General features: G+C 43.4%; 3 protein-coding genes across 5 annotated transcripts; 1 reads left to right on the top strand and 2 right to left on the bottom strand.

The window, feature by feature from the left end:
- Positions 1-71: 71 nt before the first annotated feature.
- nr1d2b (nuclear receptor subfamily 1, group D, member 2b) lies at positions 72-8,234 on the bottom strand. Of its 3 annotated transcripts, none has more exons than XM_031727232.2 (8): positions 7,777-8,234; positions 5,505-5,735; positions 4,669-4,757; positions 4,183-4,327; positions 2,769-3,475; positions 2,205-2,390; positions 1,913-2,123; positions 72-1,363 (listed from the first exon to the last, which is right to left on the bottom strand). In XM_031727232.2, the coding sequence occupies exons 1-8, from the start codon at positions 7,793-7,795 to the stop codon at positions 1,167-1,169; spliced, it is 1,785 nt and encodes a 594-aa protein (XP_031583092.1). In that variant the 5' UTR covers positions 7,796-8,234; the 3' UTR covers positions 72-1,166. The 3 variants fall into 3 exon arrangements, with proteins under 3 accessions (XP_031583092.1, XP_031583095.1, XP_039461460.1); XM_031727235.2 differs by lacking the exon at positions 7,777-8,234 and adding an exon at positions 7,318-7,728; XM_039605526.1 differs by lacking the exon at positions 7,777-8,234 and adding an exon at positions 5,847-6,974.
- A 10,421-nt stretch (positions 8,235-18,655) lies between these two features.
- On the bottom strand, positions 18,656-20,544 carry rpl15 (ribosomal protein L15). The gene is made up of 3 exons (XM_031727230.2): positions 20,331-20,544; positions 20,097-20,233; positions 18,656-19,017 (listed from the first exon to the last, which is right to left on the bottom strand). Exons 1-3 carry the CDS (start codon positions 20,500-20,502, stop codon positions 18,712-18,714), a joined length of 615 nt encoding a protein of 204 aa, XP_031583090.1. The 5' UTR covers positions 20,503-20,544; the 3' UTR covers positions 18,656-18,711.
- A 1,149-nt stretch (positions 20,545-21,693) lies between these two features.
- On the top strand, positions 21,694-26,223 carry nkiras1 (NFKB inhibitor interacting Ras-like 1). The gene is made up of 4 exons (XM_031727231.2): positions 21,694-21,856; positions 22,068-22,168; positions 22,405-22,646; positions 24,248-26,223. The coding sequence occupies exons 2-4, from the start codon at positions 22,075-22,077 to the stop codon at positions 24,488-24,490; spliced, it is 579 nt and encodes a 192-aa protein (XP_031583091.1). The 5' UTR covers positions 21,694-21,856; positions 22,068-22,074; the 3' UTR covers positions 24,491-26,223.
- The last annotated feature ends 37 nt before the right edge of the window (positions 26,224-26,260 follow it).

Genomic DNA, 26,260 nt, shown 5'->3' with positions numbered 1-26,260 from the left:
CTACAAATAGGTAAGATGCAGTCGTCATGATTATCAGGAACAACACGTGTTAAATAACCACAGCTGCTACATGCCATTTAGAAAATTTATTCATTCATTCATATCTATATATATATATATATATATATAAACAGTTATGTTTATATGATAATATATTTCTATAGAAATCTATGCATACTGCATCCTTTCAGAACATGTCACTGCAATAAGAGAAGTCGTGGAGAATAAAAGGCTGATAGTGTTTCACCAGCAGCTCTGCTCATGTCTTTACATTACAAACACTTTTACAATCAGACTTATGTGAAATCGTCATATCATACATGTAACTGTACTCAGCTAAAGAACAGAGTCTGTAAAAAAAGTAAAGACGTGTAATGAAGCGTGCAGACGCTGCTGGTGACTACGAGGTGACATTTCTGTCCAGACTCTTGGAGATGTCACGAGAGAAAGAAGGGAAAGTCCACAGTTTCATTTCATCGCTTCAGTCTTCATTTATACTGATCTCAGCACAGAAAGAGACTCTGACACGTTCGATTTGTCACAATGCCCAAATAATTTAGAACAAAACACAAACACAAATCATGGCACGAACACATGTGGATGAAATTAAGTGTCTGCTTCCCAAATCTGTCCAAAGACAGCGCGTTCAGATTTCCCTGCTGCTCCAGCTGAAAACAGCTCTCCTGCACAGACTCCTCAGTTTCAGCTGCTTTTAAAGAGAACTTTATCTCGAGCCTGTTTTTCATCCCACGACAGCAGCACCAGTTCAATTTAACGTACGCCACCGCAGGGAAACGCTTAGACTCTTTGTTCTGCTGTTCAGACCCAGAAGCAGTCACATATTGCACTATGAATGCAAAAATACCATCGACACTATACAGGAAAGTGCATCTAATCTTTGTACAGCTGCTACACACAAACACGAGAGACATGTACACCAGTCAGAGTGTCTGTGCGTCTGCATAACCATCACACAGGCCGTCACGCCCTACAGTACAACTTCCACTTTTATTTTATTTTTTAGACAAAGAGCTAAACCCAAAGGCCCGTGCAGGTGTGGTCGGGTGGAGCTCGTGCTCCAGGTGGCCTTTAGGGCTGCTTTTGTCTCGGGTGCAATGTTTTCAGGTGAAGTGAGGGCGGAGGGCGTCAAGTACTTCGAGGAAAGTTCAGGAATGGACCTTGAAGGCGAGCAGCTGCTCAGAGTGCATGTTGTTGAGGGAACGCAGGTCGGGCAGCTTGAGCAGCAGTTTGGTGAAGATGGAGGCCTCGTTGGGGTGGTTCTTGGTGATGAGGCTCCGCAGGGCGCGGATAAGCGTCTCCTGCAGGGCCTCCACAGAGTTCACGTTCTCGATGCCAGATCGATCTGGGAGAGGAAGAGGTAGTGGGGAGGATAAGCTCAGTCAGCGATACAAGAAACAAGAAAAACAACCGTGTGTTCCTAACGTGGAGTCGTGTGGTGAGTCGCATTCTCGCGTCAGGTTAGAGTTAAAACAGCCTTTTTAAACAAACGTGTTTGTGATAATGACAACGATGGACTGTCACCCTACAGCACATGATTTACAGATGTCAGTATTCAGCGTGTCTGTGACACTTTAGAAATAAAAACAACTTTGCACAAACTGAAATCGTTTGCCTCACGTGTGCAGAGGAATACTTTAAGCCCTGACTTAGTTTAAATGTGTTTACACTGAAACAGCTGAGCTCAGGCCTGCTGTGAGTGTTAAGTTCATCAGACAAACAGCAGGTGGCGCCAACTCTCCAATCTGTACCATTAAGCCAGCGCAGCCAAAGCTCAGGCAGGGAAAAAGAAAGTTAATGAGCCAAATTTTCTACCCGTTTTCATTATTTTGGATACAAACACTGATGGCGGGTTATGCATTGTTATCAGTGGACGGATCGTCTGATAACCCACCTGCAGAGACCAGAACCACAGCAGTAAACAGGCTCATCTCCTCCTCACTGAGACCCAGGTTCATGAGCTTCTCACTAAAGTCAAACATGGAGTTGAGCAGGTCCCCGGCTCCGAGGGCCCTCAGACTGTCCACGCTGTACCTCTTCCCTCCAAGAAAGGTGACAGTGCGGTCCTTCACGTCAAACAGCGAGGCAAACCGAACCACCAACACCTGCAGCCCACAGAATGCCCCACATTACTACAGAGATACACTAAACGTGACTACAATACATAAGAAAATTCAATGAAATACCTCAAAAGTGCCAGCCTTCAAAAGGCTGACCTGGTCATGCTGGGAAAGCTCTCTGAAGCCCGGGATCTTCTTGGCAAACTCGACCACCTCCCTGACCGCCGGGGTGAAGCTGTGGGAGAATTCCTCCCACACCTCGTGGCCGGACTTCTGAGGGTCCACGTGAGGCGAAGTGTTCATCGGACAAACCTGCGGATCAGAGCTGGCCTTCAGTTTGGACATGAGTGCATCCACACCTCTCAAACCTCCTTTACACTAACTAATCACAGACACGATGGCTTCACCCTGATGTTGGGACAAATGGAGTGATTTTCATCGCGCTCTAAAACAGAAAGCTTTGTTTTGGTGAGACTTCTAGTGTGTTTGTTTTTGCCCTAAAAGCAGCTGCTCTTATTTAAAGGAAACATCTCTTCATGCATACAGAGGCAGGAGCATCTATCCAAAACAACAAACAGACACTTTCATTTAAAAGGCTTTTTATTTTACAAAGTCAGCTTTTACACCTTTACATTGATTTTTAATGGCGTGTCTAAACTGTTACCGTCCACTGCCCTCTGTTCAGCTTACCAGATGCATCCTGTTGCCTCCTCTCCACAGGGCGATGCTGCATGATCCATTGGTGGAGCCTTCTGTGGACGGTGCCCTGAAAGCTCCATGTGTATATGCTGGAAAGTGGCTGGTGGCAGCCGTCCTGGACAGCCTGAAGGGGCACTGGTTGACCTCCTTCTGACCCTGGGGGTCAAGGCTCGAGGTGGAGTGCCGTGCGGCCACCGTGACCGGGCTCTTGCAGTGGTCCCAGGTGTCCTGCCGCTCCTCCGTCTGGTTGTCGGTGGGGTTTTTGGCGAGGCCACAGCCGAGGTTGCTAATGGGCTGCGAGGCCTGGGATGGCAGGCTGCTCTGCTCCTGGTTGTACATAAAGGTTTCCTGGTGGGCCCTGGTCACCGAGCCGATCACCTCCTCCTCGCTGCTGTCCGATGCGCTGGGCGAGGCCGAGCTGGGGCTGGTGTCCATCGACGCAGCGGGTTCTGGGTCTAAGCTGGACTCTGATTGGCTGGAGTGAGGTGAGGAGGAAGGAGAGCAGGAGGCGGCGGGGACAGCATCGTCTGAGGTAGGCTCAGTGGCGCTGCCTGGCAGCGGTTTAACAATGGGCAGGCTCTGGCTGCTGTACAGCTGGCTTTGCAGCTGGCTGTTGTTCATCATGTTGTTCATGGCGCTCTGCATCTCCAGCAGCATGCGCTGTTTCTCTCGCTTAGGGATCCGGCCGAAGCGTACAGCTGAAGAGCGAGAAGAGAATCTCCTTGATTACTGCCCAAGTCTAAGACATACGTTAAACAGGAATTTAAAAGGAGGACATCTTACTCTTCTCCAACCATTAGGTTCACAACTCATGATTACTGCCTTCAAAATAAATCCAGTCAAACTGAGGATTACTTAGTTTCAAGCCATTCCACCTTAAATATGTCATTATTAAAGGGAAACTCCAACGTCCTTCCACAGTCAGTGATCTTGGACTATTTCCATCTCTCAGTCATTACGAACTGAGCCAAAAGGACTAATGAACGTCGTCTTATTAACACAAAAATAACATAAAACGCTCAATTAAAAGTGTGAGCTTTGTGTGGATTTCTTTATTAAAAGTGTTTCTTGTTGTATTTTTGAACACTTGGGTTTTTATGTAGCGCTCTCCTGCAGAATGCCTCATTTTTCCATTCACACTCATTCACACAGGTACATTTATTCTCTGCTAACACTCAAACAAGCAGTACTCTGCCTGAGGAAACTTTGGCAAGCAGACAGGGGGAATCTAACCACCAACCTTCTGATCAGAAAATGACACTTATTAGCTTTTATAGCTTTGAAATTGACCATAATCTGTTTTACGTGTTAGAAAATGCCATGCTAAGCGTGACTCTGTGAAACTAGCCTCGCTAATCTCTTCATCGAACACAGTGTGAGTCAGTGAACAAGCGCGGCTACTCACAGTCTCTGGACATGCCCACCAGCAGGCATTTCTTGAAGCGGCACTGCTGGCAGCGGTTCCTGTTGATCCTCATGATGGGGCAGCTCTCGTTCTTCAGGCACTTCTTGTACTGGATGTTCTGTTGGATGCTCCTCCTGAAGAAGCCCTGAGTGTGTTCACAGACACAAACAGCTTACTTTTGTCCTCTTTCTTAGATAAACTAACAGTTTCTACAGTTTGACTTGTAACTGTCTGAATGATGTGCGTGTTCCTCTCTAAGGAGTGCTGTGGTATGTAGCACACTGTTCTCCAGTTAACTGGGCCACACAGCACCATGAAGCATGATGGGTAACAGATATAAATAAAGGCGGAGTGAACTAGTTTCAGTCTGAGCTGTGCAGATGGCTAAAGTGACCCACTTCAACCAAAGACACCGCAACGCTCGTCTCTGTGTCGCACAGAGAGTCAGCGAGTGCATACGGGGTTGTATCAAAGAGGCAGCCTCACCTTGCAGCCCTCACAGGCATGGACACCATAGTGAAATCCAGAGGCCACGTCACCGCACACTTTACAGAGCAGCACCAGGCCGTTGATTTCTGAGAGATACAAAAACAAATTCTTACAGTTTATCTGAAAAAACCCCCCAAAAACAACTGGGAACCCACTGATTATTCCCAACCCCAACGAGTCATTACACTGGTGCCTGCAGTGGATTCACTGCACACTTGTCCTGAACAGTAGGTGTCACCACTCACAAAAAAAACCCAAAGCCTCTGCATCAGTTCTGGTGTAGGAGTAGAAGAAGAGGAAACTAAACCACGCTCAAATAACCTGCTGTGGTATATTATGTGGTACAGTTCACATCCCCCCTGCCCTTCACTACAGCCTCCACATCACACTGGTGTTTCTGATAAAGTGCTCTGTGAAGGTTTATGTTGAGAATTTATTTTAACAGCAGGATAGACACAAACACAGCACATGTAAAACTCACAGCTGACAATGTAAACTCATTAGCTGTCTACAGAAAGCTGGTGCTGGCTCAGTCTTTGGTTTCTCCTGAACAGCCTCTGGTTTCATTTCAAGCATCTTCAATGAGCCAGCATTAGTTATGAGATGAGATGTTCTTGGTGCAGTGACGGAGGCTGAAACAAGCTACCTGGAAGTTAAAACATCAACATTTCTTTTCACATTTGTTTTGGGCAGATTCCAATATTGTCCTGACAGAGATGTTTTACTCCTATAATCGTCTATGACGCCTTCTCTCATTGGCCTGACATGCTGCACTGGTTCCTAGAATTAACACAGGCAGCATCTGAAGACACATATGAGAGTGTCCAACTTACTTGTGATACCAGTCTTTGCTGTGGACGACGAGCGTCCACCTTTCTGAGTCCGTGGCAGGTTTTGGCCTCCTGCGGCCATCGTGGGGTCGAGCGGCTGCCTCAGCTGTCCGTGGCTAGGTGGGGACCCGCGGGGTGGGGAGGATGACTGATAGCTGCCATTGGAGGAGTCGCTGTGACACGACTCTGGGCTGGAGGCGGAGCTGGACGAGCTGATGTATGCTATTACGCCTCCTGGTGAGCGATCAGCAGAGAGGGGAGGAAACAGACTGTGAGAACAGACACTGTAACAATGAAGCATTCAGAGCCTACTGTGTGAGCTTGCACTGAAAACACGTAACGTACTTTATGAGGAAAATAGACCTGTATTCGTCTAATGGTCCAAGAACAGCCCTCGTGCCCCTGTGACCTCTGTAAACACTCCTCACTTTACTTTCAGATCATATGAATCCATTCAGTCAATTATGGTCTTTATTAGAGTCGATAAGGACGCTCATCCAGGAGCAGCTCAGTGGCTAACCACTCCTCAATCACAACCATCGGACGATGAGTGTGTGGTTTAGGATCCACCCCGTGCTCCTCATGTGCAGTCTCAGAACAGCAAGACGCTCAGCTCAGGCCTGACAGAGAGACTTCAGTAATGGGTGACCTCACTGTAAGAAAAACCAGTCCATCTCGTGCCTGACAACACATTTCTGATTTGTTTTTAATGTGCACATCACATTTATCAAACTCTTTTGCTCGTTGTCAGTTACACAGTTTATTTCATCGGTATAAGCTGAGCCCTGTTTGAACGTTGTAATGTCGCCAAGGTTTCTGTAGCTGGCGCTTTTCTCCCTGACTTATTTGCCTGCCCCCCCCCTCCCCCGCTACAGACACCTTCCCTGTGTGAAAACCAACCAGCTTCACGTAAAGAGGGCAGACAAGAATATGACAAACATTTCTTGGGCCAGTAGAAGCCGCAGAGACAGGCTGCTGCACCAGGGAGCTCCACCCTCAGCACAGGCTGACCTGATTTCTTCCTCTCCCATTCTTTATGATTAGGTAACAGCGATTACATAATGTCAGCCTGGCAAGGGTATGTATGTAGTTCAGTCATTCACATACACAGCCATAAAAACAGATCTAATACATGCCTTCATTTATACAGATTTCATTTTAAAAGAAATATATAAACATTATCCCCTATTAAAACACAGCAAAGGTATGAGGTGAAAAAGTGCTGCCAGTGATGTCACATATATAAAAACTGGTCTGAGCCATGACGTGTCACAGACCTGGTGACTCAGAGCTCATGCAGCCTCTTTGAATACTTCAAAAATGAGGTGTAGTCCATGGGATTATCAGGTTAGTGTGTGTCCAGCATCATGACTGAAACAGGAAAATATGACTCAAACTTCTAACTAACACTGTAGTAACACAGTGACCATCTCCAACTCTGTTTATCTAACTCTTTGTGCATAATTAGATCATTTTATACAAGTTGGAATAAACTGAGACTTTTCACCTGAAAATGCTGCTGCGTTTAAGGCCCTTAGGAAATAAATTCGTTCGAGTGCTGTCAGCAGGACAGACGAGGAGCTCGAGAGTTGAGCAAACGAAGACAACTGCGGACTTCCGGTTTTTTTTTTTTTATCTTTTTACATTCAATGTTGTTTTTTTAAATCAATGGTAACACTCATAGAAACTGAATACAGCGTGTCATAACGCGACGTTTATTATTGATGCTGTTACTAACACACGTTTCTTACACAAAAAGCCTTCCCCGTCCCATGAGCAAAGCACTACAGCTGCTGATGTTGGGGTTTAAACGCACCGTCACCTGGAGCACGCATGCTCTCTTCCCGGGAAAACTAGGTCAGCTCGCGTTGCCATAAGAGGCCTCACGTGTATCCACGGCGAGACTGCACACATCGAGCTGGGAGAAATTATGCAACGCCTACGTCACTGCACCGCGCGGCCAATGAACTGAGACGCACGGGGAGCGTAAACACAGGTGCACATGGCTAGGCTGGCGGGTCCATGTGAGCCGAGAGGACTGCAGTGCCACTGAAGCCAAACACTGGTGTAACAACAACCGCCCACGGCGGTCCTAACCCACTTTAACAGTAACAAGTGGGTTCGACAGAAAGTTCACAATAGTCAAGAAATACAGTCAGAATGTGACGTTATTAGGCTGGTCGTGTTACTTTTCCGGTTCGAGTGAAGCCAAAGGCAGGATGTAAGTACAGTACGCCCCCCGTCACCGGCTGCAGATGCTGTCAGGCGTACTTACCAGCTTTGGTGGACTCCATGTCCTGTGAGTCTGGGGGTTTCCTCCTCTGCTACCTTAGTGCCAAAGCCGTTTTTTCAGTTTTAGTGTTCAGCAACTGAAAAGTCGCTGATTGGTCCCGGTAAGAGAAACTAACCGTCTTTAAGTTTGAACCAAAGACAGAAGCCTAGTTCAGACCGTATACGCTACGGTCGGGTTTACAAGCAGCCCGGTGGAGATGTACTTTCCCCCTAAAACAACCAGAAAATGTTCGTGTCAGGCCGAGGCGACAGCTTCTCAGAGAGCGGCTCCAACGACGATCAAATGTGCAGTGTTCACTCGTTCCTGCCAAAGAGTCACATCCACTGTGGCGGAGCTCCAGTCCAGGCGTGTGCGCGACGGCTTTCTGCTCTGTTTCGAGTGGCGATCAGTGTGAAAACCATGTGACCCAGTTCACTGACTCCTCCCTCCCCTCCCTGCAGCTTTGCACTTGTGTCAATGTAACCCACTGACATACTTTCACCAGTGAAACGCAACAAAGATACTCGGCAATGTCAGAAAAGACGAGCGGGTTGCGACACAGCATCTCCTCATGATAGCATTTATCATACGCACGCTCCAAATGTGTTTTTCGACAATCTGAAACATTTCACTGAAGTCCAAAAGTTTCAAGACACCTTATATTTATTTATGTGACAGTGCACTGACGTTCCTGCTAAAGGTTCCACTGTGGCCCACTGCAAGCCTAAAGACTGCAGAAAAGACCACTTTGATTAGATTAAACACAGTCGTGCAGAGACACCAGCATTAGTATTTAAAATGTTTCACATATAGTTCAGCTGCAACATAATATCTTTTTTCTTTCCAAAGTCAACTTCTGCACTTTTGTAGATTTTGTTTAATGTGCATGTAATAAGTTTGAATGTAGAGAAATGGAGATTTTTTTAAATCTGTTTTGTAAATGGACGGTTCATTTGAGCAAAGCTTTTACTGCTCCGGTCCACTCCCGCTACTAAGAGTTTGATACCATTAGTATAAAAGATGTAACATCTTCTGGGTCTGAAAAGTGAAAACACAGGTACTTTAAAGCAGTCGTGAAACACTATTAAGGCTGATTTACACCATGGAGCCCTGCTCTAAGAACTGAGGTAGATGTAACAGTTTCTGGGAAGCTGACACGGGGACTAAAACTAAAAACCAGTCTAAGGGCATCACATTTGTGCTGCTGCAGCATGAGTTTTATGTTAAGAAAGCAGGACATACGGTCCCAAAATTCACCTGTTAGCTAGAATGTGCATATTGATGAAACACAACTTTATAAATGAGAACAGTAATAAGAGGAAAGTTTAGTCTGTACAGGGTTTTGAAAAATCCCCATTTTGACACTCAAGCATTAAGCGCTCACAATGAAGTCATGTTTAAGAATTACTGTATAAGATGCCCTGGCTGATATCCAGGCATGGCTCTAACTGTAAACCAGCCCATCTAACAGTTGAGGAACACCCACTCGTGTTCTGCGATTGGATGACAGTCTGGTTTGAGTGGGCACCTCTGTTGGTGATGCTTATCAGGCTGAGAATGATACAGAACCATCACTAAAGCATTTAGATAGATGGTGGCCAACCAACAAAGATTAGTCTGTAGTCTGGGAGGCCGAAGCTTATAAGGAACTAAAGGATAAAGCAACTGCTCTGTTTGTAATTTTTAATGATTATGTAACAAACTAGAAGGCTACTGGAACAATGTTGTGTGGACAATTCTTCATATTGTAAGATAAAAACTGTACAATATTAGGAAACTGATCCCATTAGCTTCGAAAGGCAAATCTCAGAACGTCTTTCACTAAACTAAGTCTTCAGCAAAGGTGGGTCGTAGTGCAAAACAGCAACCTAACAAAGAAATGTCAAAGAGAAAAAAGTGGGAACTTTGACTTTAAGAGTCATAATCTTTATCCAATTAAAATGGAGAACATGTGAGGAAACCCACCAACATCCTACAGCTGAAGTTCGTCCGAATGAGCTCAGGCCATCGAGGACTGAACAACAGCTACAAGAACTGTTTAATTATTACTTCACAAAGTTGTCCCACAGGATACTGAAAACAAAGGGTTTTTTCTCATAGAGATGTTAATTTTATACTTAAATAAATGAGTAGCTAGCCCATTGGCAAGAAGGCTCCCATCCAAGGACCTTGTTGGCTGTAGCTCAAGAGGCAAAGCTAACTGGAACCACCGGTTTGTGGTTTGATCCCTGGCTGCACCAGTCTGTATGCCAAACATCCTTGGCTAAGATACTAACTGCAAGTTACTCTATGAATGTGTGAATGTTAGCTAGAAAGCACTTACATAGAGAAGGTTTATAAAAAAAGTGCTTGTATGAAAGGGTGAATGAGGCAAGTCGTGTATAGTGCTTTGAGTGGTCAGAGTAAAAGCGCTGTGTAAGAACCATCTACATTTATCTGGCCGAGGCCTTTCCATGTGGAGTTTACTCCGGCTTCCTCCCGCAACCTAAATTGGATAAGCGGAAAAACGTGGATGGAATAAATGACTAAATGCGTTGTTGTATAATTGGGTTGTGCGTTCGGGTACATGAAAGTTGTCTTATAGTTTAAGACAAACTCTCCTCACCCCAACTGGTCACAGCACATGGCTCCCCCTCTTCTAGCTGCCCCCTTTCTTTTCTGTATCCATCCATCCTTCTTACCTGGGTCCAGATTATCGGAGCAGCACTCTCACTGGGACACTGGTCTGACAGCCCATGTCTGCATGTAGGTTTTTCACACTTTGCTTCTGAGTTTGTATTAAAAAATGAAACAGTGTAATATGTCATGTGTTGTAATTCATCTATAGGACCATGTAAATTCATTAAGTGACCATGTAATTTATTTAGAGAACACATGACAGAAGCTTTTGGTTTTATCAGCTGTGGGTTACTTTTTGTGTGCCATGCAGAAAAAGGGTTGGGGGAGGTTTACCAAGAGCTAGTATGACACTCGCACAAATCTCTGATGTTACACAGCATTTTCAGTGTACTAGTGTATCTGCTGCATCCTTCAGTAAAAATAAATGAACCAAGCCGTTACATGCATATGAAACTATCGACTTTATCCAAGTCTAAACCACTTCTACTGCTTACAGCATTTGAAGCAGTTAGCTGGTAGATTTACTGGAACATTCAAAAAGTGAAGAGTCTCAGCTTTGTCAGACTCACTTAGCATAGAGTCAAAACGAGAGTTAAAACATACTAAATATGTGTGATAGTGATGGTGATTTCTGTCCCTCTGATCAGAACTCTGTTCTCTGTGTTAAAGATGTTCACACAAACATCTGAGTAGTTTCTGTGGTTTCCCTGTGAGCCTGTTGCTCACTGCATGGTCTACAGTACATCGTTGTTGCGGTTTGTGAACGCCTTCATCTTGTTTTCAGAAGCATGGGGCACGGCTTAAAGCTGAGAAATAAACCTACGAGAGAAAAGACTCTTGTTTCTCATTAAGAATGAACACTGTGTGGATTTCAGCCAACCAAATAGCAGCTTTTTGAAAAAATAGATTCTTCCCAATGTTTCTTGTAAACAGAATTAAAAGTTTCCTCTTTACCTCACTGCTACAGAGGCCAGACTCATACCTGCATGCTGTAGCAAAGACACGTATCAGTCATTCAGGAATATAACACAGTGTAGAAATATATGACTTATCATGGTGATAATCGGCTCCTTGTGTTTTCACGTACTTCACCCTCACCTGCCCACCTGCCTTGTCAGCTCATCCACAGTGACTCGTCTGGAACCTCGTTTAAGATTTCTCTGAAATGACCACCTGCACACCTGCTTCTCTCTGGCACCGCCACTCTGCCAAAGCTTCTGCTAGCCCATCCTTACCTGTTTACTCTCCACTTAGCTGCACTTTATTGCACATTACTGTCAGCTGCCAACTCCCTCCACACCTGGCCGGCCTCCTCATAACCCCGCCCCTTTACACCTGCCCACTCCACAATAAAGTTGGTCTAACTGCTAGCACTGCTCCAAGCCTGCTCATTGGCCCCGGCCTGAACTAAACCACGACAGACAGATGGCCTCACATCTGACTCGAGAACACTTTGGTATACAGATGTGCCCAAATCATCACCTCTCTGCCTCCGTGTGTGACAGTTGGGGTAGTATTGTTTGTGAAGAGTAACAGCTGTGACACCTTATTTTTTATGTTATTCATTTATTTATTTATTGCAATTTAAGTTTTGGTAGATTCCCTGTGATGTATACTCCTGGAGGGCTGTGGCACCATGTAAACACTGAAATTCTGCATTCTGGTCCTGTGTTCTGTAATTACATTAAAAAAAGAACATCAATCTCGTGAAAAGGAAATGAGTTTTGTGAATCTGTATTTATAAAAAATGAATGTTTTCCTTCCCACTGTCGCCAAAGCACCTGCTCAGAGGGGGTCATGTGATTGTTGGGGGTTTCTCTGTATTATTGCAGTCTTTACCATATAAAGTGCCTGAGGTGACTGTTGTTGTGATTTGGCACAATATGAATCAAATCAATTGAATTCAAACTCTGATGTTGTTTTAGGTTATGGCTGCACGGTGTACACATGAAAGATCCCCAGTTTGGCAATAGGAGGAGACACAGCCTAGCCTCTGAGGTCAGCCCAGTCTCACCACCACATAAATGCAAGCACTGCATAAGGAAGAGCATCCTGTGTAAAACCTATACCAAATCTAATAGATCCACCCACTGTGGCGACGTCTTGGGAAATAAGGGGAATAAGGATGAAAATTCACACTAGATTCAGTCAAAAACAAAAACTCTAAAACAATGACAGATACCACAATAATAACTGTAAGAAGAATATTTTTATGTCTTGATGCTCAGTCACCCAGGTAAGTAAATCCCAAAGTTTGATTCTGTTCATCTGGACGTTTTCAGTGGGAGAAACATTTCGTCCAACTTCCTCCAACTTCTTCAGTCTCAGCTGACTGCAGGTTTCCCCAAATCTTATAAACAGTACATTTGCATAATGACTGAAACCAGCCCACTGAAGGAACAATGGGCTGGGAGGTCAGTTCCTTGATCATTAATATGCAAATTCTCATGACCATTGACGAAACGTTTCTCCCACTGAAAACGTCCAGATGAACAGAATCAAACTTTGGGGAATAGTAATCTTGCCTCCACCAAAGAGAGTAGGGTTATGATCTTACTTGTGTGCGTGCATGTTTGTCATTCTTTTTGCCTGTGAACACCACAGTTCACAAAGTTTCGAAGCACAAGTGTAGAGTGGAATCATCCATCTTAATAAGTCACCCTTGGAAAATTGAGAACAGCCTCAGAACTTAGCAATTATGAAGGCACCATTTAAAGTATCATATCACATTTGACCTCTGACCTGTACTTCAAAGTCTTCTGAAGGTCAAAGTGATAATAAGCATACCATGTAGCACCAAAGCTCTGTTTCTTACTGCCATTGTTTGTGTTGACAACATATCAGCATAAAGGAATGATCTGACCACTACTGTAAGCCCAAAGGTCAAACTGTCATCTTTAAAACTCTACTGCTCTTGTTTATATTGGTAATATTAATGAAATGAAATGATACTGGTGGGGATTCATGTCACATTTGACTCTGATCTCACTTTTACATTTTACATCTGACTTCCAAAATGCATTATTTTCAGTGCACTGCAAAGTCCTTACAGGACATGAAAACAACAAAGAACAGCAGATGTACAAAATACAATAATTCCCTTAAAAGTAAATACGGCCTGGAGGGTGGAGCTGCCTGGGTGGAGGTTTGCACTCTTGGAGTGCTTTTTGTTTATCGTGCAACATCTCTGCAAATACACACACTGCATTGTTTTAAGCTAGCATGACATGGAAATGCTCTATTGCCAAATATCAGGATGGACTTCACTTACCCCCCCACCCCCCACCCCCCAGCAGGAGCACAGATCCATGCAGCTGCTGTTTTCTCGTGAACTATAATCAAAGCTTTTATAAGTCAGCAGCAGCCCCACACTGCACCGTCTCATTCTCCAATTTCTTCCTTCCTTTCTTTTTCTGTGGTTGTTTGTTTGATTTGCTTTTACTGTCTTGGAGGACAGGTCAGGGGTTAGCACTACTATGCAGACTAGTTCACACACAGACAATAGAGAGGCAGTAATGTGAGAGGTGACTGCTGTTCTCAGGTGAGTCTTTCACTATGTAGGTCAGGAAAACAATGTTTTAGCTAAGGTGGTGTCATCATTGCCTAGAAGCTTTGTTCACCTAGTAGTTAGCATACCGGTACTTTAACAGCGACGAAGTGGCCATGTATTTACGTTATAAACCTTTTTCACCAGTTAACCATGGAAGGTTTCAGAGAATCAGGTTATGGTCCAACGATGTCCCTCGTCAGGGGTAACACAGAAAAGTAGAAAGTCCAATTTGTTCTGGCTCCTGGGAATACTCGCTTTGATTTAAGCGAGGGTCCTGCACGATAGAGCTAGCAGGAGACTGGGAACAGGATGACCGCTCGATTAATGTGTAGCTAAAGGAGTTACTGGTTATAATGGTGATCGTCTAACATTGCTGCAATTGTAATAAGTAGCAGTAGACAGTGAGAACATCACACATTTGGATTTATGAAACAAATGTGTTTAAACACCCTGATGCTGAAATATCTGAGTCCTTAAAATAGTCACTGTTTACTCTGATGACAGCTGTGACATGAACGTGGTTGTATCCACCAAAACTGTACAAAACTGTCAAAATGTTACTTATTAGAGATGTCTTCAAACGTCTGACACACGTGAATTGTTACATAGTTACTTGTTTTCTATCTGGTTTTTACATCAGTCTCAAAGTTGAAACTAGATTCATCACTCTTTCTTTCACCAGGAGAATCCAGTGTTTTGTTTGCCAAATATGACTTGCTGGTAGAAAACTTCAGACGCGTTTGATGTGAGGTTGTTTTTCAGGAGACGGGTCGGTCCCTTAGTTCCAGTGAAAGGAACTCTTAATGCTTCAGTATACAAAGACATTTTGGACAATTTAATGCTCCCAGCTTTATGGGAACGGTTTGGGGATGGTTCCTTCCTGTTCAATGACTGCACACCAGTGCACAAAGCAAGGTCCATAAAGATGTGGGTCAATGACTTTGGTGTGGAAGAAGTGGAGTCCTGACATCAACCTAAGAGAACACAATTGGGAATAATTAGAACAGAGGCTGTCATCCTCCTAAACCTTGTGGAAAGCCTTCCCAGAAGAGCTGCAAAGGGTGGGTGGACGTCCCATTAACCCTCAGGGATGAAGAATGGGATGTCCCTCAAGTTCATATGCACATCAGAGCACACGAGCAAACACAAATACACCTTCAAAAAAATATTAGAACATTGGTGACATGTTCAATATTTTACCTGCTTTAAATTGTGGACGTTTAACTGTATTTTCACAAGTTTCCTATTGATAAAGACATGTGGTCATTTACAGTACACCACACAAGTCATTACAAGTAATTATATCCATATCTATCCTTATATATAGATATATTAGAGGCATTGTTGCATTTAATCATTTTTTAATCATAAAATTCCAACTAATTTCACCTTCTCACCAACAGATGGAGTCTTTCCTCTACTTTGTGCTATTTTCAGCTCTGCAAACCAAATTCGAATGATTGGAAGTTATTATTGGATCTCCCACTGAAACTTTAAAATAGATGTTTTTAGGAGCAGCACACGGGAGACATGACTGCTGCTGCTTACTGACGTAGTGCAATATCATTTTTTTGGTTTTGCAGAATTGCATTTTATGTGTATTTATACTTTTATCTTCACTATTTTATTCTGTGGAATGAATGAATGAATTTATGTATGCTAGTCTGCTGAAATTCAGTTTCACTGTACGATGCCTGAGTACAGCAACAATAAAAGAATCTTTATCTTATCTTATCTACCTTATGTTGTACTGTAGCTATCATCTTGTTTGACCTGGATACATTTTCATCCAGAACCTTCGCTTTTATGGAGATTTATGGCTGCACACAGGCTTATTGCCTGCCACAGATTTTAGTTACCTGTATATTAGTTATGTGTTCAGTCCACTCTTGATGGCACAAATGAAACTTTTATTTTTATTTTTCTGGTATTTGCATGAATGAGATATTTTATTAATGATTTTTTCTTAAATGACTGATACATTTAATACAAACAGTGGCCCACTTACAGGTAACATCTATCTTAAACTGTGTCCTGAAAAGGTCTTTTCCATGTCAGACTGAATCACTAAATGGAACAGGACCAAGATTTTAACTTTTTAGATGGCATTTAGGATTTGGCCTTGAGCTCTTGCAGAATTCCCTCCTCTTGTGCATTTCATACATCATATATCATCATATGCCATATATTATATTTCCAAAGCAGTATGTATCCTGAGGGAGAACCTTAGTGTTCTTTAACAAATGTAAACATTTGACTGACTTCAGGTGTTCCGGTCATGATACTGTAATGTGATCTGGATGAACTTTGAACTCATCTAATATGACTGATATCAGGTGTGATTCCCTGCACAGCTGCTGGGATTAAAAGCAAGCAGCTGGGATTTGTTGCGTGCAAGTAGAGGTAGGAGTGTGCTCATCTTAGAATGATTGGTTAGTGCTGATCAGGTCATATATAAGACGTATGGTAAAGGGTCCAAACTCTAGCAACCACAGCTAGGCCTGCAGTCTTAAGACTAGATCAATCGAGATCTCGTAAAGGAAAGATCATAAATTTGATTCTGGATTTAATGGGGAACCAGTGAAGCCCATATGGGAGGACTGTGGTCTCTGTTTGCTAGTCCCCGTCAGACTCTACCTGCAGCGCTCTGGATCAACCACACACTTCTTAAGGAAAACCAAACTTCTTTTCCTGTGGGGTCGTTTCATGATCAATCAATCAAACCTCAGAATCAGCATGTTTGACGCCTCAAATTACATGAGCACAGAATGACTAAAAATATATTCAACCTCTGTTTGAAAACTGCAACAAATAATCATTTGCTTCCTGTTTCTATATATCAAGAAAAAAAATCTTGTCTTGTTCTTTTTTTTTACGACCAACTTTGAGCATCAGTGTCACAGTTTTTATCATAGTTTCATATAAATAGACAGTTTTACATTCACTCAGTTTTGGCTCTAATTAATCCAGGGGTGTCCAACTCCAGGCCTCGAGGGCCGGTGTCCTGCAGGTTTTAGACGTGTCAGCTGATTTAGGTGACTAAATGACCTCCTCAACATGTCCTGAAGTTCTCCAGAGGCCTGGTAATGAACTAATCATTAGATTCAGGTGTGGTGACCCAGGGTGAGATCTAAACCTGCAGAACACCGGCCCTCCAGGCCTGGAGTTGCCCACAGGAAAGCAGCCGGGCATCCAGAGGAAGTATGACGGAAATCCAAATCCTTCTGAATCAACTATCTACCACGGCACAAATGAGCAGATGAAAAGCCAAGAATTAACTGACAGGTTGGACTTTGGTTCCCCTTCTAGTGTCACTGCTGGAACCTTTAACTCTGAACCTCTAAGATCCAATCTGCTGAACTGCTCATCTCACAGAGACAAAAGGAAGAACCCTGAACCACTTTTACACTTAGATTTGTCCTCAGCACATTTTCACATGAGCATTAATCCCATCACATACATGGGAATACTTTTACTTCTTAAAACTCTGTTTGTGTCAGTCACCATTTATTTATTTTCTAAGTCAAACATCCAGTGTGTCACTGCCACCCTTCTGCACCACACACACACACACACACAGGTCAGACTGTGCAGGCTCTCAGTGAGGCCTGTTCTATTAGCATCACTGTTATTCTAATACTTATACTGGTTAACCTAAACATATTTTTTATTTATTGTATTTATATTCAACATGCCAGTATTGGGCAGTTGAGCAAAATTAACCCAATGTCTTCAACCCCAGGTAACGTGACGATACAACCACCTACTACACACCTTAATGAACCTTGGGTGGGGAAATATGTAGCATACAAAATCAAATGGGGGAAGACACCGATTTCCAAAATCTGCTGTTCTGTGGAGCAAAGCATGACTGAATGCTGTTCTAGGTACCACTCCTCTCATATATTAATGAGAAACTGAAGCAACAGATATGCTAAATGTTTCATTGGATGGCAGGTTCAGAATTTGGTGTAAACACTAAAGCACAGAAGCAGCTCGCCTCCTGTCAGCAGGCTGCTGGTGGTGTGATGGCTGTTTGGGCTTCTTAGTACCAACTAAGAATCACTTACATTACAGCACTAAATACAAGGAAACTATAGTGCTTCCAAAAGCCTGATAGAAACTGTGCGTCTCAGTCTGCTCCTTCAGTTCTTATCAGATGGCTAGGAGCACCAGGGCATGTCATTTATAGTTGTGTACTTACAGAAGGTTGATAATGAAGCACCTGTGGCTGAGACACCCACACAGGTGACATCAGATGTAGCACACTAACATTGCTAACATGAGCTAGCACGCTGACGCTGACGACATGAAACTGGCCGAGTGCTGATCCCATTAATAAGTCAGTTGACCCCAGGTGAATTCTTGTTGTGCACTCAATGCTGTTCAGTGAGGGTTGAGACTAATAACAAATCTTTGCTAACTGCAAATTATTGAAGAGTTCCTTTTAAATTATAATCTCTTTAGTTTTTAATTTACATTTTCAAAAAAGTTCAGCTGCAGCTCATCTGAATGGCTTTTTCTCTAAAGTGCCACAGGTACAGAAAGTTCCCACAATTTTAAAATCAGCTTGTTTTTTTTTTTTTAATAACCTTGTTCCTAATCCAGTGAAGTGTAAATGTCTTCACTTGTACAGGTACAACCCTTTAAAAGAGCATCAGTCCAAGAAGGCGCTCACGTTCTACGAACACAATGAAACAGACGACACAGATCATCCCCATAAAAAGAGCTGTTTATTTTTGTAAATGTACAGGCATGCGTGGCACGCTCTAACGATAGCGGTGCAGTTGCAGGGTGTTGCGCCTCTTCCAGGCTGCACGGCGGGAGCCTCCAATGGTCAGGTGGAACTTGTGGCCCTTACCCAGGCCGCGGCTCTTCTTACCCGCCGATGTCAGGCCACGCATCTCTCTGTGCTTGTGCACAGCTCTTGTGAGCCACTGGGTGTCTGGGTTGCGTCTGATGGCCTTGTGGAAGGTATCGACCAGGATCACCTCGAAAAACTTGTAGGTGGAGTCCTCGCCCACCCAGTAAGAGTTGAGCACTCGCAGGGCTCCACAGTGACGGCCAGCACGCTCCTACAAAATAAAAGTCATGTTTAGTCTTAGAAGGGCAATCACAATGTGAAGCATTAAATATCTGCTAGCCCCTGTTGGAAACAAGCTTTAAATTCAAAACCCACAGACGATGTCAGACCTGCCCGAGCCACTCGGAACACCGCTAACCTTTGTGTGCTCACATGTCAGGAAAACAAAAGCAAGCATCCTTCACCACTGAGCAAGAGACATCTGCACCAGTGGATGCATCAAATCTCACCAAAACCACAGTTTCATTTGGGAAAAATAACTTCCCAACCACTGCAACTTCCCATTTCACATCCAGACATGTTCACTGGATGTTTTGCCACCAACATCCTGCGATGTTAGTTTCATTCAGTCAGACGGCTAGCTGTAGCATCACAGGTAAATGTGATAAAGTTATGAAAGCTGCTGCACAAGAGGGTACGCAGTATTCTTGCTTCTTCCAAAAACAGATGCACATTTTTTTAAATGGTGATTAAAGATTGTGGGTAAGCCCATGTAAGCCACTGTGTCCACTCATCCCACCAGCTGCATGAAGACGCTCAATGCAGTTAGTGTTGCATTAACACTCTCTGCAGAGAACCTGTCCACTCTGAAAATGGCCAATTTTGCGATAAGGAAAATTGTACACACATTTACATCAAGACAGAGAGCACATACTAAAGTAATGCAGGGTCTAACATTGCACGTCACATTTATACAGGACTCCTGAGGGATTCAGTATATTTGCCAAGGATATTTTATAACAAACAGGAATCCAAACACTTTCCAGTTCACAGATCACGTCATTCTGTAGGCTTCAACACAAGATATGACCACTGATGAAAACTATTTGCTGGGGTTTGAGTGGCAACTAGACCTTTAATATTGTAAATCCACCATTTAAACCTATCAGACTAAGCTACTGTGGGCAGTAAAGTAATGCATCCTTTCATATTACTAACATGATATTCACATTAATGTAATAAAAATGGGTAACAGGCTTAATGATGCTCAACGTCACATTCAGTACTGAACTATCTGACGCTTACTGTAGCTTCATGAAACCAAGGTTGGATCAGCAGGTATGAACCTACCTCAGCGATGGACTGCAAGCTGCGGGCAAACTTGATCTGGTTGACACCATGATGCACTGGTTTGCCATAGGTAGCACCTTTGGGCACGGGGCGTTTACGACCTCCACGGCGCACACGAACACGGTAGATCACGTAGCCTGTTTCGATTGAACAAAAATATGCAATTACCTGAACGGGTACAGATGATGACAGGTGACAGACATGGAGGTGAACAACCACAGGCACAGCACTCACCTTGCTTGGCCTTGTAGCCCAGCCTGCGAGCCTTGTCAGGCCTGGTGGGTCTGGGAGCACGGTGGAGGTTGGACAGCTGACGGTACTGCCAGCAGCGGACGCGGAGCAAGAAGCGCATCACGTCAGACTGCTTCTTACGCCATAGCTCCTGCATATACTTATATGCCCCCATGTTGACTTATCTGAGGAAAAAAAAGAAAGAAACTTTGGTCAAGTCATTTTTGTCAGCTTGTTAATTAAAAGCTCATTAGGTGGTACCTCCCTTTACATTGCAACAAACAGTTCAGCAGAGAAACACTGTTTACAGTAGCTACACTGAAGAGCACAGCACGTACGGTCTAACAATTCTTTTAAATCACTGAACCGTTGGCAGGTTACAAGATTAATCCGGCCCATTTTAAATATAAATTCATGTATTACTACACTTCAAACAGCACATGGCTGAACGTGACCTGGGACTGGATACCTTCAGAATATGAAGGCTATGCCAACACTCCCATACTTCAGATTTCCCCAAAAACATTTAGACACATGTAGAGCATGAAATAGCTACACAGAAGATGTAGCCACTCCATGCTTAGCATAAACTGTATACAAGGCTAGCATAGCCGAGGACAGTTTACCGGCTCTTTGTCGCACAAATACCCACAGAAATAACTACACAGAAATGCACGCGTACGTGGAACAGTGATCCAAACGCTAGAACTCTACATTTACATAAATATCACAGTGGAAACGACACGTTAGCGGTCCCTAGCTACCAGACAGAGAGCATCTGAACGCCACTAAAACATAGGATTCTAATCAAAGCCTTTAACCTTTTTCCACGAAATAGTCACAGAGTACAGACTGATAACAAAGCACTAAGCTACAGCCCGAGTCACAGATACAGATGAACGTATATACATGATGATTTTAACGGATTACTATTTGGTCACAAGCACAGAAAAACTCGCTTACATGATGGCGTACTAGCCGGAAAGAGAGAGGGCAAGTACCCAGCATGCCTTAAGGAAAACGGCAGTGGCGTACTTCCGCTTTTCACAGTGCTCCTGGGAAATGTGGTCTTCTTTTCTCTTCGACTTTTCACGTTTGTCACTTATGTGGTAATTTTCAGAATCAAACACGCGCTCATTGTCCAGTTTCGAGTGATTTCATTCCTACAAATATAAAGCAAAAATATTTGTAAACATAAAGACACAATTTACTGCGTCGAACTGCAAATTAATTAGAAGGAGTCAATTACAAAGTCAATATTAATAACAGGCGTTAAACTTTTTTAAAATGTAATTTTAACTTGTCTTTAATCAGCTTTCATATTTTCTACATATAAAATAAATATAAATAAATAAATAAATAATGCATAAGCGAGCAAAGTTGGTGATCTTCGAGGGCTCTGACGTATGGTGAACTGCGCATGCGCTTTGACAGAACCTGTCGCTCTTTAATCTCACAGCAGAATGGATCCTCCGGTTGTGGTTCTACGCTTGCAGACTTGACGGAAGCCTCGTATCTTCCACACTAAAGTTAGCGACTTTTCTCAAACATACAAAGAATTTAAAAATATGTGTTCGTATTTCGGCTAGCTGGCTAAACAATAGCTAGCTTTAGCCAGCTAGGTACAAGCTAAGGATGAACATGTCTGTTGATGTTTTGAGGGACTGTCGGTCGTTTTGATGTTACTGTGGTTCTAACGCGTTTCTGTACAAACTGACCATCCGTCTTGATGTATTACAGACTCGACATGGGAAAAGGCTGTAAAGTTGTGGTGTGCGGCCAGGCGGCTGTTGGAAAAACTGCTATTCTGGAACAGCTGCTGTACGGAAACCACACTGTAGGTAGGTGAGGACTGGGCGTACAGCGATGGGATGTTACTTGTTTCAGTGACGAAGCTTTGAACACTCTTTATTTGGCAAAACACACTTACATTCTTCCAGTATGACATCAATTGTTTGGCATATTTATATTACATGGTGTTGATACATCCGCTGTTTGAGAGCATTCCAATGTTTCATTGCCAAGATCCTCATTTGCTGTTTCAGTAACTCTTTTATTTTTCGTCTGTACCTTTCAGGGTCAGAGTCTAATGAGACACAGGAGGACGTGTATGTGGCCTCTGTGGAAACCGACCGAGGTGTCAAGGAACAGCTCAGGCTCTATGACACCAAGGGACTGAATGATGGACAAGACCTCCCTAAGCACTATTACTCAGTGGCAGACGGCTTTGTGCTTGTTTACAGTGTTGACAGCTTGGAGTCTTTCAAGAGGGTGGACATTCTGAAGAAAGAAATAGATAAGTCCAGAGATAAAAAAGAGGTGAGGCTGGGTTGAAGTCTGGTCAGGCAAACGTTGCACAGATTGCTGGCACTTGTGAAGATGACATGTGCTTTTTTTTCTGTGATCAGATGTCTAGTTTTTGCCTAATTAAATCATATAATTACATTTAGAATATTTGTTAACAGCTCTAGTTTCCGCCTCTTAGCTGTACAGCTTTGCAGTGAGTCTAGTACTAAACAGTGTAAACTGGACCTTATGGAGAATAGAAATAGATAACATATGTTTGGACGTGTCTTTAAAACTTGCTAGAAATCATCTGAATGGTTTTATATAGACAAATCTATAAATTTATCCGTATAAAACATGTTTGTTTGCTCTTAAAAGTGAATACTTGTATGTATCATTTTAAAGATATGCATATAATAAGGTCACTGTTCCAAAAACATGACCAGCAGCACTAAGAGAACCTCAGAGTACACAAATAACAAACCACAGACGAGAGCAGACCTAAACAGGAAGATAAAAGTGGAGAAGCGTCGATACGATGTTGCTACAATATCACAGGTGGAGAGGGTAGCTCCACCAATTTGACAGAGTTCAGGGCCTGATAGCCTTTCTGACACAACATTTAACATTTTGGCATTTTATTCTACATAGTTCACTGTTTCTTAACTGCTCTGACCAAATTTTCTTTAGACACAGAGGAAGCTGCAAACCTTATTCTGATAGCATTACCAATAGCATTTGAGTTTTAAACTGACTTAAGTTTCAGCTTTGTTGTAGTCATCCTCACTGGTCATCATATTCACCGCTAACAGTGACCTGACAGCCTGATCTCTCATCACTAAATTAGTGGATCACGTGTCGTTGGAACAAAGGCATCAGTGAGGCGTCTCTTGAGCTCCACAGTGGCATGAGCGGTTCCACTGTGGGTGTTGTTTCCGCTGCTACTGCTGACTGTTAAGCTTTCTGTGCCTTTGCAATGTCATCAGGTTTGTTCTACACACTGTCAACCAAACCTAAAAGCAGTCGGTCAGCCAGGTGTTCAAACTGGGATGGAATGCACCAAAACCTTAGTTAGCCGTGGTCATGTGACGAGGATGTTTCGAAACACCTGCGCTGTGCGAGGTCGACGCAGCATTAAAACACCTCTTTACTCCATGCATTTTAAGCACAGACTCATACACCGATGGATGCATCAGGTGGAATTTGGGTATCTCGCCCAAACACAATTTGACATGCAGTAATGTGTGGGGAAAAGCTCCAGTGAGCGTCCACAGTCACAGCTGAGGGTGAACACCACAAGTCTCACAGGTGTGAGCTTTTACATCGACTGTTTGAAACGCAGTAAGAAAGTAACATAAAGTAACAGACACAATATTGATATATAGAGATAAAAACATATTTCATAGTTTGATAGCTTCAGTATAATTCTATAATGTTGGGTAAAAAAACCCTTGAATGTGTAAATGAGTTCAACTTTAGAATATTCTCGGGCGGGTGGCTATTTGGGAAAAACATAAACTTCACAGAGAAGTTGCACTCTAACATCACACACTAAACATATTGTATGAATTGGTTTTCTCTCCTGTGTATGATGTAGATCACTAAAAAGTGACTTGGCTTTGTTTTGGGTGCAGGTGATGGTCATAGTGCTGGGGAACAAAACAGACCTGCGGGAGCGTCGTCAGGTAGACCACGAGGCAGCACAGCAGTGGGCGCGAGGCGAGAAGGTGAAGCTGTGGGAGGTGAGCGTCACTGAACGCACCTCGCTCATCGAACCGTTCACCCAGCTCACCAGCCGCCTCACGCAGCCTCAGAGCAAGTCGGCCTTCCCTCTGCCTGGACGTAAAAGCAAGGGGACCCCATCCAATGACATCTGACACACACGCTCCTTCCTGCGTTCACTCCCAGCAGCGCGCTGTGGACGGGATGTTGGTTTAGCAGTGGGACTCGTTTAACCGTTTGGGATTTTTGCTTGATGACATAATTGATGGCCTGCTTCAAGTACGGCCCTGGAGGAAGGATGTGGTTACACAGGAACACATCTGATACAGGAATGTACAGTTTCTCTTTTTTAGCTTTTTAAGTGGTAACGACACGCTGGAAGTATTTAGTAAGTTACACATCTTTCCAGCGCTGCTGCGTTCACTGATCTTTGTACCTGCGCAGAGGCTCAGAAAACATTTTATGTATTTTTATTTGAATAGTTGTTTCTTCTGACTGCAGTTTCTCGTGCTTACATTGATCATACGTCTGCCAAGTTTGGGAACTGTGCCTGCTGTCGATGAAACTACAGATGGATGCAGCCTCTATGACATCACCACTTTATCAAGTCTCATTATGAAGCCGTAGATGAGTGTTTTTGCTGTCAGTTCCTTAGGATTTTAAACTAAGGTGGTGACAGCGAGAAGTGGAGCTCACTGTAACACCTCATTGGCTTACATGATTGGCAAGTAGTTTGCCAATGAGCTAGAATAATCAGATTTTTAAACAGGTTATGTGTCCAATATGAAGTGAAACGCAGTCATCCAGAAGGTCTTTATGGTCACAGACGGCTCTTTTCCAGGAATCAGTGTCATGAAAAAGATCACAGGTTTGAGGCCACGACCGTCGTTCATGCTGTTTATGATTAAAACCTGTGCTCACACTTGTTTGTCCTTTGAGTTAGGCACCTTTTGTATGCTTGAATGATTCATAGATCAGTGTTAAGTGGCTTAACAAACATTCCTCTGAAAATAGCAGATCTGAAGAAAACTTTGTAAGAACTTCAGGAAACCATGAACAATCGCTCAGGAGTCTTGCTCCAAAGAAAAAGAGGGGGGGGGGGGTCAGACCTTTGCACGGTACTTTATATCTGGAGCCAAAAATGTCAGAAACATCTTTGCTGTGTTGCTTAAAACTGCTCCTGTGATGATGAGATGTTCCGTTGGATTGATCGATCCATTATCGTCTGTACCTGTTACCGTGGACAGTGACTTTCACTGAACAAAATATTAGAGAGGTGTAGGTGTCAGGGCCCAAACCTGGCAGAGAAGCAGGCGTTGAAAGGCTGCGTGCGCACAGGCGATCACACTGGGAGGTTCAAACCATCTTAACGATACAGCACCAAAGATTTGGGAGAGTTTGGCGGTTTGGTTTTTCCCCTAGTGTTACACATTAAGCAGACGTGTTATTAGATTACTTCTATGAGTTACTGCTTTCAGATTTGAGCTGAAGCGTCCTTCCTGTCCTCTGATACAGTCAGCGGCACCAAGTATGGCCTGGTAGCAATAATAGTCATGGTACTGCCTTTACTCGTGATGTATCATTTCATAATGTTTCATGTACACAGACGCAGGAGTGCAGTCGGTTTAATCCGACAGGGATGTGTTTGCCTTTCTAACTGTAGACGTTGTTGAGAGGAAATATTTTTTTAACTAATTTATTTTTGTCACTTTGAGCCTCATTCCATTACCTGTGAAAATGTTGATGGATGAATGATCTGACGTGTCCTTAAAGTGTTTTAACAGTAATAACATTTAATGTGCTGCTAGTAGAACAGAGGTGAAATATCACACCACGCTAATGTGCTCTGTAACAGTCTGAGGATGCACTGAATAAAATGTAGCCCCTTCATGTTATCAGCTCCTGAAATGATGGGAAACAAGTGG

The sequence above is a fragment of the Oreochromis aureus genome, linkage group 22, assembly GCF_013358895.1.
Source record: "Oreochromis aureus strain Israel breed Guangdong linkage group 22, ZZ_aureus, whole genome shotgun sequence".
In the NCBI taxonomy this organism is placed as follows: Eukaryota; Metazoa; Chordata; class Actinopteri; order Cichliformes; family Cichlidae; genus Oreochromis; species Oreochromis aureus.
The sequence above is the reverse complement of the archived record's forward strand: the minus strand, read 5'-3'. Positions and strand labels throughout refer to the sequence as shown.

What these genes read in the sequence shown, in the direction of transcription:
- nr1d2b (XM_031727232.2), bottom strand. An exon ending in TGAAGGCTGGCACTTTTGAG is followed by an intron (nt 2,124 to 2,204) that starts GTATTTCATTGA and finishes TGTGGGCTGCAG; the next exon opens with GTGTTGGTGGTTCGGTTTGC. An exon ending in TGTGGTTCTGGTCTCTGCAG is followed by an intron (nt 1,364 to 1,912) that starts GTGGGTTATCAG and finishes TTCCTCTCCCAG; the next exon opens with ATCGATCTGGCATCGAGAAC.
- nkiras1 (XM_031727231.2), top strand. Translation starts at nt 22,075, where the DNA reads ATGGGAAAAGGCTGTAAAGTTGTGGTGTGCGGCCAGGCGGCTGTTGGA. An exon ending in GTACGGAAACCACACTGTAG is followed by an intron (nt 22,169 to 22,404) that starts GTAGGTGAGGAC and finishes TGTACCTTTCAG; the next exon opens with GGTCAGAGTCTAATGAGACA. An exon ending in AGTCCAGAGATAAAAAAGAG is followed by an intron (nt 22,647 to 24,247) that starts GTGAGGCTGGGT and finishes TTTTGGGTGCAG; the next exon opens with GTGATGGTCATAGTGCTGGG.
- rpl15 (XM_031727230.2), bottom strand. Translation starts at nt 20,502, where the DNA reads ATGGGGGCATATAAGTATATGCAGGAGCTATGGCGTAAGAAGCAGTCT. An exon ending in GGGCTACAAGGCCAAGCAAG is followed by an intron (nt 20,234 to 20,330) that starts GTGAGTGCTGTG and finishes CAATCGAAACAG; the next exon opens with GCTACGTGATCTACCGTGTT. An exon ending in GCTTGCAGTCCATCGCTGAG is followed by an intron (nt 19,018 to 20,096) that starts GTAGGTTCATAC and finishes TTTATTTTGTAG; the next exon opens with GAGCGTGCTGGCCGTCACTG.